The sequence below is a fragment of the Ailuropoda melanoleuca genome, chromosome 6, assembly GCF_002007445.2.
Source record: "Ailuropoda melanoleuca isolate Jingjing chromosome 6, ASM200744v2, whole genome shotgun sequence".
NCBI lineage: Eukaryota > Metazoa > Chordata > Mammalia > Carnivora > Ursidae > Ailuropoda > Ailuropoda melanoleuca.
This window is the reverse complement of record NC_048223.1, coordinates 115513910-115526968: the sequence shown is the minus strand read 5'-3', so window position 1 is coordinate 115526968 and position 13059 is coordinate 115513910. Positions and strand designations below refer to the sequence as shown.

Here is a 13059-nt window from a genome sequence, read left to right as displayed (position 1 = left end):
GTCACATTCCTAAACTGGCTCTGTCATTTAAAACTACTGAGTCTGTTGGTTCTGACTTAAGATAAAAAGATAAACAAAATCTATCACTTCACCAAGATCCATGAATATGCCTAAAGTGTGAACCTCTCTGCCTTTCAAAAGCATTAAAACCAAGGTCTCAAAGCCTGAGCAATTCAAATCAGTTTCACTGGGTTGTTTAATGCTTATTACAATTGCAAATAATTTCTATATTGCATCCCTGCCAATAGAATTCTTTCAAACTATATTACCCTACCAACTGGTTTTAAATAGCACTTAATACTTTTCCATATTTGAACAGGACTATCTGCCAATATGCATACAGATAATTTTCTAAAAGTACACCTAAGTATATTTAAATACTTTTCAATACAGTTAGTGAAATAGATATTTCTAAGTGGCTGGAGGCTTACAAAGGTTTGGAGAAGCATATTCCTCTGGCTTGTAATTTCACTGCACTGTCTTTCTAAGGCATTTTCATGAATTTTCCAAAGCTGTAAGAGGAAGGTTTTTTCAGAAAACTGCTGAACCTTTAAATTGAAAAAAAAAGAAATCAGAATGAAACAATTAGTTAAACATTTTAGGGTACCTTAGCTAACAGAATATATCTGCATAGTATAAGATATTTTCTGTACTAACCTTAAATGCAAAATAAAATTCACATTAAACATCTTGCTTTATATGCACTATCATATATTATTTTATAAGTGTTCTATCATCACAAGTTTTATAGTTTTTCCCCCAATAAGACTATAGGCCCCTCACTGGCAGAAAATGTGTTTTCCTTTTTCTTTACAATACCTAACACATTTCTTAGCCTAGGTATCAAAAGCTTTTTGACTACACATATTACACTCTGCTTCAAGACAGCATGTGTTAAAGAACAAGTTCCTATTCTCATCACTTATAAGGAAGATATAGATGAATTAAACATGTATACAGTATGATTAATAAAATGAGATAAAATCTACAAACCATAGGCAAAAACCCAGTCCCATGGCTATAGTTATACTAAAAAAAACACAAATCTGCTAAAGTCCTCAAATGCTTTTGAGAACTCATTTTTTATTTTAGTACCTCATTTGGTTCTAGTTAGCAAAAGACATAATAAACATTAATATTGGATATGTAACCATTATTTCATTTGGGCCATAAAGAGTAGCATCTCCTGAGACCACGAATATTGAAATGAAAAGTCAGGAAGCTTTAATATATAAAAGCTAAAATTGATGCCAGACTGGGAATAATCTTTCCTCTATATTCAGTACTGGCCCTCATAAGAAAGCATCACTTTTAGTTTGGGGCTGTTCCCATCTCCACAGTGAAAAGAAAAAGGAAATAAGTTCAATTTAAATTGCAGAAAGCAAGATTTATGTTAGCCATAAGAACTTCCTGAAGGTGAGAGACAGGGTGTGAAATCTCTGTCCCAAAAGATATTGAATAGTAAAGAGCTTAAGAATAGTCTAGTCCAGAGGCAAAGGGTTGGCCTGAAAGATATTTTGAAATGATATGGCTAAAGAGTCCTGGAAATGTTGGCATTAAAAAAGTAACAGAAAAAAAGTAATGGAAATAAAACAGAAAATACGGTCTTGCATACATATATATATATATAATACCATGGCACATCTGCTCACACCTTCAGTACTTGGTGCTGTTCTCATCAACTCTATCTTGAGAAAGACATCAACAGAGAATGATGAAAGATGCAATTTTCATGACCAAAGAAACTCAGAAAATTCTTTTCAAGTTGGGGGAAGGAAGAATGGGGCAGTTAATTATTTTACTGTCTAAGACGACAGAAATTAGAACACATATGGCCAGATTTATGAAATCATATAGAAAATGGTTAACAACAGCAAACAAGAGTATGATCATGAATTCTATCACATTTTTTAGAATAAGAAAATACTTCAGAGCTATTTATTATTTATTATATAAATGAGCATAAAATGAGTTCTGGAAAAGTGAAATTCCTTAACAAAGATTATATAATTAATTATGGGCAAACCCAGGACTAAAATCCAGCTCTTCTGACTTCCTTTCTCCTAAATTAGAACTAGAACTATTTCAAAGTAATAGAGATACTTCTGGAACTAAAAGGGACTTTAGTCTCTGATAAAAGCAGAAGATGAAAGTATATAAGTTTGAGAGAAAAATTACCAGAACTCAATGAGAGAAGGTTGCTTGCAGTATATACCTAGCTCTCAGAGTTGCTATTCTGGACAGCAACCATGAATGCTTGCAAACTCCTTTGAGACCAAATATTGAGCTGGATAAATTTGGTTTAAACCAATAAGGCATGTCACGTATGAATCAAAATTACTGAATTCTAATTGTTCCCACCACTGATCTATGTGAAAGACCTATATCAAAACCCAAAAATGAAGAAAACAGTACTTATCAGGCTAAGAAATTTTTAAATAAAACATAACCAAATTTATTATTCAGGTTCAGAAAAGCCTTATGGTAAGAAATAAAAAATTAAGGTGTCCCATTCCAGCTATCACCAACAAAGACCTAAAATTACCACTGAACTCATGTCCTCTTTCCTAAAAAAGAAAATAATTATTAAAGAGAGCTATTAGACAAGTTGTCATTTAACTGGAATATTTTACCATAATCTGAAAAATGAAACCTATATATGCCAAATGAAAAGTACAGAGCTACTCAAAAGCTTTATAAGAAAGGTATATCTATAATTTTCCTCTTCCCCTAAACTTCTATGGGGAATTATCATTTTGAGGTCTTTTCTGCTTCTTTGTTGTTGTTGTTTTTATTATTATTGGCCTGCATCTCCTCATCATTCCCATTTTCTGTCTTATATTCTTTGTCTTTTATTTCCACATTTTCCTCTTTAAATCAACCAGAAAAGTTCCAGGGTCAATAACTACAGAAAAATTACAGTAACACTAATTTTTAAATTCACTTAGGATCTGTGATGGACACATTTAATAAAAAACGGACTTGGCAGGTAAAGGGAAAAGAATAGAAAAAGAGGCAGGAGTTTGAGAAATCTCAAGTCAGTAAGGTTAAAAAGAGCAGATGCCCACAATACGATGATTCACATGGTGAAGACAGCAGTAAGTTAGGGTTGCAGAAGCTACATGGGTCTATTATTAATAGGGTTCTTTCATATTTTAAGGAAACTGAAAGGACAAAGACTTTTTGGATCTTCCCAGCTCCTCTCTGCCAAGTGTAAGTTGTTACTCTTAAAAAGTGAAATAGCTTTTCATGGCCACCTATTTGCAGAATGTGTTTCTCATTATTCCTTTTGTTCTTTCTCTTATCAGAACCAATTCCTTAAGCTATTTTTCACACTCTTGTGTTTGAAAACCAGACCTACTGATGTGTAAAATTTAGGAAAATACTTCCAGACATAACCCCAAACATATTGTTATGATCACAAGACAAGGTCATTTCACAGAATAAATTATCATCAGAAACATCTCTTTTGTCATAAAAATGATGGGTGGGGATCAGAATTGAAAAGATATTAGAAGAAACGTAAAACTGAGACTTAAAAATAATTTTAACTAAGGTTAAAATTGACACATAACATATTAGTTTTGAGTGTACAACAAAATGATTTGATATTTACATACTCTGCCAAATGATTACCACAGCAAGTCTAGCTACCATTTGTCACCAAAGTTATAAAATCTTTTTTTTTTCTTGTAAGGAGAACTTTCTAAGATTTATTCTCTTAGCAACTTTCAATATCACTGACTATGGTCACCACGCTATGTATTATGACCTGAGGACTTACTTATTTTATAACTGGAAGATTGTAGCCTTTGATCCTCTGCACCCATTTTGCCCAACCCCAAACTCTTCTCCACTGGTAACCACCAATCTATTCTCTGTATCTATTATTTTGGTTTTCCTTTGTTTGTATGTTTTGTTTTTTTAGATTCCACATATAAGTGAAATTATATGGTATTTGTCTTTATCTGATTTATTTCACTTGGCATAATACCCTCAAAGTCCATCCATCTTATTGAAAATGGCAAGATTTCATTTTTTATGGCTGAGTGGCAGTATTCCATTATATATTTACCTACCTCTTCTTTATCCATTCATCCACTGATGGATACTCAGGTTGTTTCCATATCTTGGCTACCATAAATAGTGCTGCAATGAACATAGGGTACACTTATCTTTTCGAATTAGTGCTCCCATTTTCTTTGGATAAATACTCAGAAGTGGAATTGCTGGATCATATGGTAGTTCTGTTTTTAATTTTTTGAGGAAATTCTGTACCATTTTCCATAGTAGTTGCCCCATTTGCATTCCTACCAACAGCACAAGAGGGTTCCCTTTTCACCACATTCTTGCCAACACTTGTTATTTCTTGTCTTTTTGATTATAATCATCTTAACAGATATGAGGTGATATCACATTGGGGTATTGATTTGCATTTCCCTGACAATTAGTAATGTTGAGCATATTTCCATGTGCCTGTTCGCCATCTGTATGTCTTCTTTGGAAAAATATTTATTCAGATACTCTACCCATTTTTAAATCAGATTTTTTTTTGTGCATGCCCGCCAGCTTTAATAAGGCAGTGGGAGAGTTCAGGGGTGGGGCACATCCACTGGTGTTAGCAGGGCAGCTGGAGAGTGCTGACTGTGCGCATGTGCCAGCGCTAGCAAGACAAAGGGAGAGTGCAAAAACGGTTCTAGCAAGCCAGCAAAATGGCACAAGGTGGAGGAAGAGCGCAAAAATGGCACCCACCTGTGCCTCCCTCTCTAGAGAGAGTCCCAACAGGCCCCTGTCCCTCTGGCAGATGCTTTAAGATTAGGAAATACATTTCTCCTTCACATATACATAGTCTAGGTGCTTTTCAAACTCCTGTTTTTGTACTAGTTCTGGGGCAAATGATTCCACACGAGTCCTTTAAGAGCAGAACCTTAGTTCCCTACAGCCCTTTGGATCTCATGGATGTAACAAGCACCACTGATTTTCAAAGCCAGACGTTTTGAGGGTTCATTTCTTCCATGTAAGTCTCAAGGGTAGGTGTGCCTGACGTTGGTATGTTTCTCAGGGAGAAGCTCCATATTTGTGAGCTCCCTCCTAATTATGGGTTGCTGTGCAAAGGTAAGAAGGGGTTCTGGTGAGACTACATCTCTGCCTCTCCCACCCATCTCAGTGTGGCCCCGTTTGTTATCCTTTGTTGTGGATGAATTTTTCAGCCAGTTTTCAGGTCTTTTTCAGAGAGAATTTTTCCATACATAGCTGTAGATTTGGTGTGTACGTGGGAGATGAGTTCAGATATTCCTATGCTGCCATCTTGAACCACCTACCAAAATATTTTTGAACACATCTTTCTCAGTCAGGTTTGAATTGAGGCACTAATCTTATATGCATGGTAGCTTGGACATCTTTCAATAAATCAACATTTTAGAGACTACTAACTCTATATCCTAAGTTACCCTATAGCAAGGGGCTATGACAACCAAAAGGGTAGAAGGTTCCTAGAAGTAGTAATACAAATTTCTTTCTCATCTCTCTTCTTCCTCTGACTACAAACTAAGAGAAAATATTTGCATGCAGCCTTAAAGTTATATTCTAGAATCAAATAGCCAAGCTTTGTCAGAAAATATTGCTGTTTTGGAAAATTTTAATTTATAGCAGTGCCAACACTCTGGTTAATTCTGCTTCCCTCAGCAATAAAGATTTTTTTTCTTTCCCTGTTTTATTCCTCTTGGGATATTTGATTTTTCAACAGAGCTTATAGTTTTCCCAGTGAGCTGACTTATCTGGTCAACTAGGTCAGTTTTCAGCATAGCCATGATTTGTGACTCTTCACTACTCTTGCTGCCTGGGTGCCTTTGGTATTTTTCTACCAGAAGAACTTGAAAACTGAAAATGACTGAGGATTCTAAATTAATGTTTAGGTCCAAGTAAGCAAAGTACAAAGCTACTCTTTGTTGTGGTTGCTGTTGTTTAAAATATTCTCAGACTTTAGGAACTGACATTTTGCTGATTAAATGATCTACCCAACAGCACAGGCAACTTTACATAAGAAAGTTATGTAGATTTCACATTTGTAAGCTCATGGCAATTGGGGGAAAGAATGTGTTATGACTATAATAAAAGACATTTTAAATGCTAGAGTACATCAATGAATGTTGTATCAACAACAGATATTAAGGTTTTGTAAAAGAAAAAGATCTATTTTTTATAAATATATTTCTTTTTTAATTCAAATTCAATTAGCCAGGGCGCCTGGGTGGCACAGCGGTTAGGCGTCTGCCTTCGGCTCAGGGCGTGATCCCAGCGTTATGGGATCGAGCCCCACATCAGGCTCCTCCACTATGAGCCTGCTTCTTCCTCTCCCACTCTCCCTGCTTGTGTTCCCTCTCTCACTGGCTGTCTCTATCTCTGTCGAATAAATAATAAAATCTTTAAAAAAAAAAATTCAATTAGCCAACATACAGTACATCATTAGTCTCAGATGTAGCATTCACAATATATCAGCTGTGTGTAACACCCAGATGTAGTACTTAAAGGAAAACTCACTATGACACAGGAATCCTAATACAGGAAGCTTCAATATCAGGAAATATTAATCCTTACAATGGCTCATAAGACTTTTCTTGATCTGCACTCCCTTATTCACTGTCCAACCTTATCTTCTACTACTCTCCTCTTCATTTACTTTCTCCAGCCACATTGGCCTCCTTTTTATTCCTCGGACATACCAGGTGCACTCCCTACTTAATGACCTTTGTACGGGCTGTTCTCTCTGCCTGAAATCTCTTTTCCCAGATACCCCCTGGTTCATTCCTTTACCTTAGTCAAGTCTTTGCTCATCTCTCATCTTTTCATTGAAGGTTATTAGGATGCCAGATAACACCACTGCTATTTAAGTTTGTTCTGAAAGTTCTTATTAACGCAATATGGCAAGAAAAAGGAATAAGAGATACAATTATCAAAAAAACTAGTACACAACTCTCTTTCATTTGTTTAGGCAAATGCTATTGTTACATACCTAGTAAATCCACATAAATCTACTGAAAAACTGTAAGAAATAAAAAAAGAATTCAGTAAAAAGGTTAGTACCAAATAAATACCAAAAGCTAAGTATCTTTTCTAGTTACCAACAATAAATAGAAAAAAGCATGGAAAAGATCTCATTCATAACAGCAACCAAATAAAGAAAACACAAATAAGCTTAAAAAAATACCTGAGACCTATGGAAAAAAATAAAAAAACTCTACTGAAGAACATAAAAGATCCAAATAAATAGGAAGATATGCTTTGTCCTTGAATGCTAAGATTCAGAGATGGAAATACATCAATTTTTCCCAAATTATCACATAAATGTAGTATAGTCTGAATTAAAACCCCAATAATTTTGTTTTGTTTGTTAGAATTTGACAAAATGATTTTAAATTTATCTAGAATAACAAAAAACCTGAAAAGAATCAGGAAAATTCTAAAAAAGAAACTATCCTCCCAGAGAATCAAAGATATTTAGAAGCTAATGTAATTAAGTAAATATGATACCGGTGCCAAAACAGACAGATTAATAGAAGGGTATAGACTATCTAGAAACAAATATATATGCATTACTGTATCATAAAGATGGTGCTTTTGGTCAATGAAGATCATGTGACATTTGCCCAGGCAAAAACAGAGGAAGAGTCATTTTTATTTAAGATATTAAAGAAAAAATAAAAAACACTGGAAAAGTACTGGAAAAACACACTGTTTAAAATCTTAGAGTGGGGTAGGCTTTCCCAAGCCTGAGATGGATTTCAGGGACAAACAAATTAAGAAAAATACTAAAAATACTAGCAACACAAACATTCTAAACTTTGACTAGATAAAATACGTCATAAAAAACCAAGCTACAAATAATAAAATCTGCAACAAATGACAAAGAAAGGGTAGTATCTGTAACATATAAAAGCTAGATGTCAATAAGAAAAATATAAAGAAAGGATATGAATTGGTAAAACACATAATAAATATTAGCAATCAATGAAAAAAATTAAAATTTAAGTAAACAAAAAGTTCAAATTAAAACTATAAAAAGATGCCACTTTTTCTTATATTTGCCAAAAGAACTGATAATTTCAATTATATGAGTGGTGAAATTGTAGGAAAATAAACTGGAACAACTTTTCTGGAGGACAATTTGGAAATTATCAAAAGCCTTAACAGTATATAACTATTGATAGAGCAATTTGATTTCTAGGACTTTATCTTAAAAAAACTAAGTGCAGCAAGATGCATGTGCAAGATTGTCATCACAGTGACATTAATAATAGTAATTTATTAATAGTAATAGTAAATATTTATCAATGGGAAAGTAGTTAACTAAAAGGATACAGCCATTGAGTGGAATACTATGTAATCATTAAAAACTGCTGAGATATGTGGGATACAGTAAATGGAAAAAAAGCAAATCATTTCAGAAAAAAATACATGCACTTAAATAATTCTGAAAGAAGACCTACGAAAATATTAACTCTACAGTGGAACTATGGATAGTTTTCATTCTGTGTTTGGCCTATTTCTGTTTTTGGAATAATTTGCAATAAACACATACTACTTTTATGAAGAATTAAAACAAAGCAAGTTCAATTCAGAAAAAAAGAGTCTGCTGTGTGTTCATCAAAAATAATGATAGAAGGCCCACATATTTCCTGATAATATAACCCACTCTTCTAGTAGCAACATAAGCAAGTGTTCCTAATAAAGATGGAGAGGAAGAGGAGCTCATAATGAAGAGAAAAAGACCATTTTGGAGGAACAATCTAATCCATTTTCCTACAGTGGCAGTCACATATGTCCCATTCCTTCCTCTTTTCTGTCTTCTCTGGGGAGGAATTAATTAGAATTTTAACCAGGAAAAACTGAACTATATTTAAAGCCATGAAACTAGACTGAATCAAAGAAGCTGAGGTAGGCAACCTTTCAGCTTATCTTGAGATATTAATTCAGGCAATAACAATTCATAAGACCACATAAGTACCAAAGGCTATATGAGATATTCTTCTGAGCAACATCAAGATCACAGGCACAGCTGCAAGGAGCCAGTTTGCTTTTGACCTCTTCCATTCACCTTTTTTGAACCCGTCTGGTGTTACAAAATCTCTAGCCAACCTAAATCTCACTTCTCAAAATAACCCCCATACTCCAAAATTATTCTTCCCCTTTTCCTCAAATAAAACTTCCATTTCCAAAGAACTGCTGATTCAGCTAGACACTAATATGATTAGAGAAAGAGCAGTAATCCACAAATACTGATGGGCCAAGAACATGTGTAATGATACTTCTTACTCTGAAAGACTCACTGGGGAGAGACTTTGAAATAAGGTGACTTCTATGCTATTTGACAATTCAGGAGGCAGTACCTTATCTTAGCTATCACTACATCATTCCTACAGAACGTCAGGATATAAAACAATGGAATGCTGCAGGCAGTGATTTTTCATGTACTGCATTTAATGGAAGAACCATAAAATGTCACAGATTCTTTAAAACATACATTTTCCTCCTCAGAGTAAGAAACGTGGCACATGAGCATGAAAAGATCATACCTCAGTCAAGTATACTACAAGAAACTGGGAGGGGGACATTCACATCAACTTGTCAACCAGCAGCTTTAGCTTTAAGAAGACAGTTCATTCTTTAAGAAATCGAGCAAACAGGAATGGGACAAAGAACAACATATATACTGTATCTGTTGGCGAGCTGTAAGTCTGGACAGTTCTCATATGGCAACAACATAAACCCCACCAAAAAAAAAAAAACAAACCATAATGGAAGATAAAAAAGAAATACCCAAAAGCTTACAGAGAAAGAATACTATAAATCTTTGTAATATATTACTGCTACAGGGTATAAAAAGATAAATTTTGTTAATCAATTATGTGATGTCCTCAAGAGAATGCAAAGGTATATATATCCCCCCCAAAACAAGAGCAAGTAAGGACATAAGACAGTAAGATTAAACAAACAAACAAACAAAACAACTTGAGATAAAAAGGAAGACAGGAAATGAAAGAAATATAAAAAAGAAAAGTAAGAGCCCAGCACAGCTTTTAAATTTACAGAGTATTAAATAACAGAACCAACACTGCAAAAGATGGAATCAGTAACATAAAGTATAAAGAGTTCTCCAAGGCTGCTGAGAAGATCACAGGTTCAGAGAACAGAGAAAAAAAAATCTAATCTTAAAAGGATTAGGGGTACTTGAAAAAGAAATCACAAGTAATAGTTGAGGTTAAAATGGGAGGCTTACCCATGGTCTAGACGAAACTAACAGGTACATCTGTGAACACATTTGGAATTATAAGAATAAAAAAAATCTGCACAACCGACCAGGGAAGAAAAATGAAAACAGGTTACCTAAAAAGGACTTTTAAAAAACAGGCTGAGGGGTGCCTGGCTGGTTCAGTCAGTTAAGTGTCTGCCTTCAGCTCAGGTCCTGGGATCGAGCCCCGTATCAGACTCCCTGCTCATCGGGGACAGTCTGCTTCTCCCTCTCCGTCTGCCTTCCCCCCCTTCCCCCCTTCCCGACTTGTACGCGCACGTGAGCTCTATCTCATATAAATAAATAAAATCCTTAAAAATAAAAATAAAAAAATAAAAACCAGGCTGATTTCAATATTTCTCTTCTGCATTAATAAATTTCAAAAATCAGTAGTGTCACTTATTGTGACAATCACTGGGTGTTATATGTAAGTACTGAATCACTAAACCATATACCTGAAACTAATATTACACTGTATGTTAGCTAACTGGAATTTAAATAAAAACTTTTTAAAAATCAGTAGTGTTAGATCTACAGAGTTCTCTGAGAACAGGTGTGAGCCAAGAATTCTCTCTACAAATTTTCATTCAAGTGTGAAAACAATAGAAAGAAAATTAAGATCTTAATGGCTTAGAAAATCCATCATGCACATATTTTCCCTGAAAAATTACTGAACAATTATACAGATTGACCAAAAGATAAAAAAGAAATAAGAACCCAAGAATGAGGAAGTTGAAGCATTAAAAATTTTTAAAGTTAAGAATTCTGGTTAATATGGCAGTCTGAGCAAATGTGGGAAGGACCCACTTTCTACTCAAATATAGAGAAATGCTATATAAAATAGAACTACATTTAAAATAGACACCGTTTACATAGCCAGCCTGAAAGCAAGAATGGGAAATTGTCGTGCCAGAAACAAAGAGGTGACTCAGGGTAAAAATGGTGTGCTAGAATTTAAGCCCAAGGGATATCCTTGAGATTGGGTATGGGTGTTAGGGGCTAGGGTTTTAAATGCCTACATAAGACCAAAAGTCAAGATTGGAGGGAGCTGGAACTGGGCTCACTGGATAAAATCAGGAATTGAGAAGTGTCTATGCCAGCTGTGCAAGTGGAATAACAAACCTCTATTCATTGGTTTAGAGAAGCAGCATATAAATGAGCTGCCACCATTAAGCCATGAGTGGAAGGAGTCATCCCCAAGAAGCTCCAACCCCAAGCTTGAACAGTCCATGGATATGAGATTTACAAATCTCTCATTTATGTATTGCAGAAATCCTAAGCTCAGAAATTAACATAAATACTGGTTCTGAACAAGTAAAATTTGTAAGGTCCCAGCAGCAGGGGTGAAACTGCTCCGTAGGGATGTCTTTTTTATCAAGGGAATATGTGGTACCCCTAGAAAACATAAGCCCTGCTGAAGATAAGTTCACAATAGAAAAATTTAAAGCTCCTAAGAAAATATACCATTACATAAGAAAGCCATCAGATGAAACAAGCAGTATTCACAGAAGAGAACAGAAAACAGAATCCCATGAGAAAAGTTTTAATTTATTCACTCAGTAATGTTTATTTAACACACCCACTACAATTCAAGCACTGTTCTAGATACTGGGAATAACAGTAGTGAACAAACTAGATAAATTTGTATTCCTGGTGGAGCTTACATTCCATTGGGGGGAGACAAATATAAACAGATCAATATAAAATATGTCAAGAGGCAGTAAGTGTTACAAAATAAAGGATCATGAATAGAGAGAGATGGGATGGGGTGATACATTTTATATACTGGAGGTCAGGGAGGATCCTCTCCAGTAGCCATTACCAAACTTTTTGGTCTCATGACTTTTCTGTCTTTAGGACTTCATAGTCTTAAAAAATTACTGAAGACATTTTTGTTTGATTGTTTTTGTAAGCTAGACCTATCAATATTTTCTGCATCAAATACTGAAACAAATTTTAAGAAACATTTAATTCATTAAGAATAACAACAGTAGGGGCGCCTGGGTGGCACAGCGGTTACGCGTCTGCCTTCAGCTCAGGGCGTGATCCCGGCGTTGTGGGATCAAGCCCCACGTCAGGCTCTTCCACTGTGAGCCTGCTTCTTCCTCTCCCATTCCCCCTGCTTGTGTTCCCTCTCTCACTGGTTGTCTCTCTCTGTCATAAATAAATAAAATCTTAAAAAAAAAAAAAAAAAAAAACAGTAAATTTACTGCATGTTTAAAAATATATATTTATGAAAAAATAGTATCCCCCCCCAAAAAAAAACAGTAAGAGTTGCATTTACATTTTTTTTGCAAATCTTTTTAATGTCTGACTTAATAATAGACAACCGGATTCTCACATCTGCTTCTTTATTCAATCTTTTGCAATACGTTTTTTGGTTGTAGTATATGCAGAAAATCTGGCCTCACACAATATCTTTTAATACCCTTTTCAAATGATTGTGGGTGCTGGATACTGCACCCAAACTAAACCAGTGGCAGTCCTTAGTTAGTTGCAATGTGGAATCTGAAACCATTTCAGTGAACTTTTCACCTTCTGTTACAATAAAATCTGTTGGTCTTTTTTTTTTTTAAAGATTTTTAAATTTATTTATGTGAGAGACAGCCAGCGAGAGAGGGAACACAGCAGGGGAGTGGGAGAGGAAGAAGCAGGCTCCCAGTGGGAGAGCCCGATGTGGGACTCGATCCCACAACGCCGGGATCACGCCCTGAGCCGAAGGCAGGCGCTCATGACTGCGCTACCCAGGCGCCCCCTGTTGGACTATCTTG

At 35.2% G+C, this 13059-nt stretch overlaps 1 protein-coding gene across 1 annotated transcript in view; it reads right to left on the bottom strand.

Moving 5' to 3' along the window:
* The window catches only part of CCDC172 (coiled-coil domain containing 172), a 53891-nt gene that overhangs the window by 29569 nt on the left and 11263 nt on the right, over nucleotides 1-13059 (bottom strand). Inside the window, exon 3 of the mRNA XM_002917528.1 lies at nucleotides 432-548. Within this exon, the coding sequence (XP_002917574.1) occupies nucleotides 432-548 (117 nt within the window). The remainder of the gene's footprint in view (nucleotides 1-431; nucleotides 549-13059) is intronic.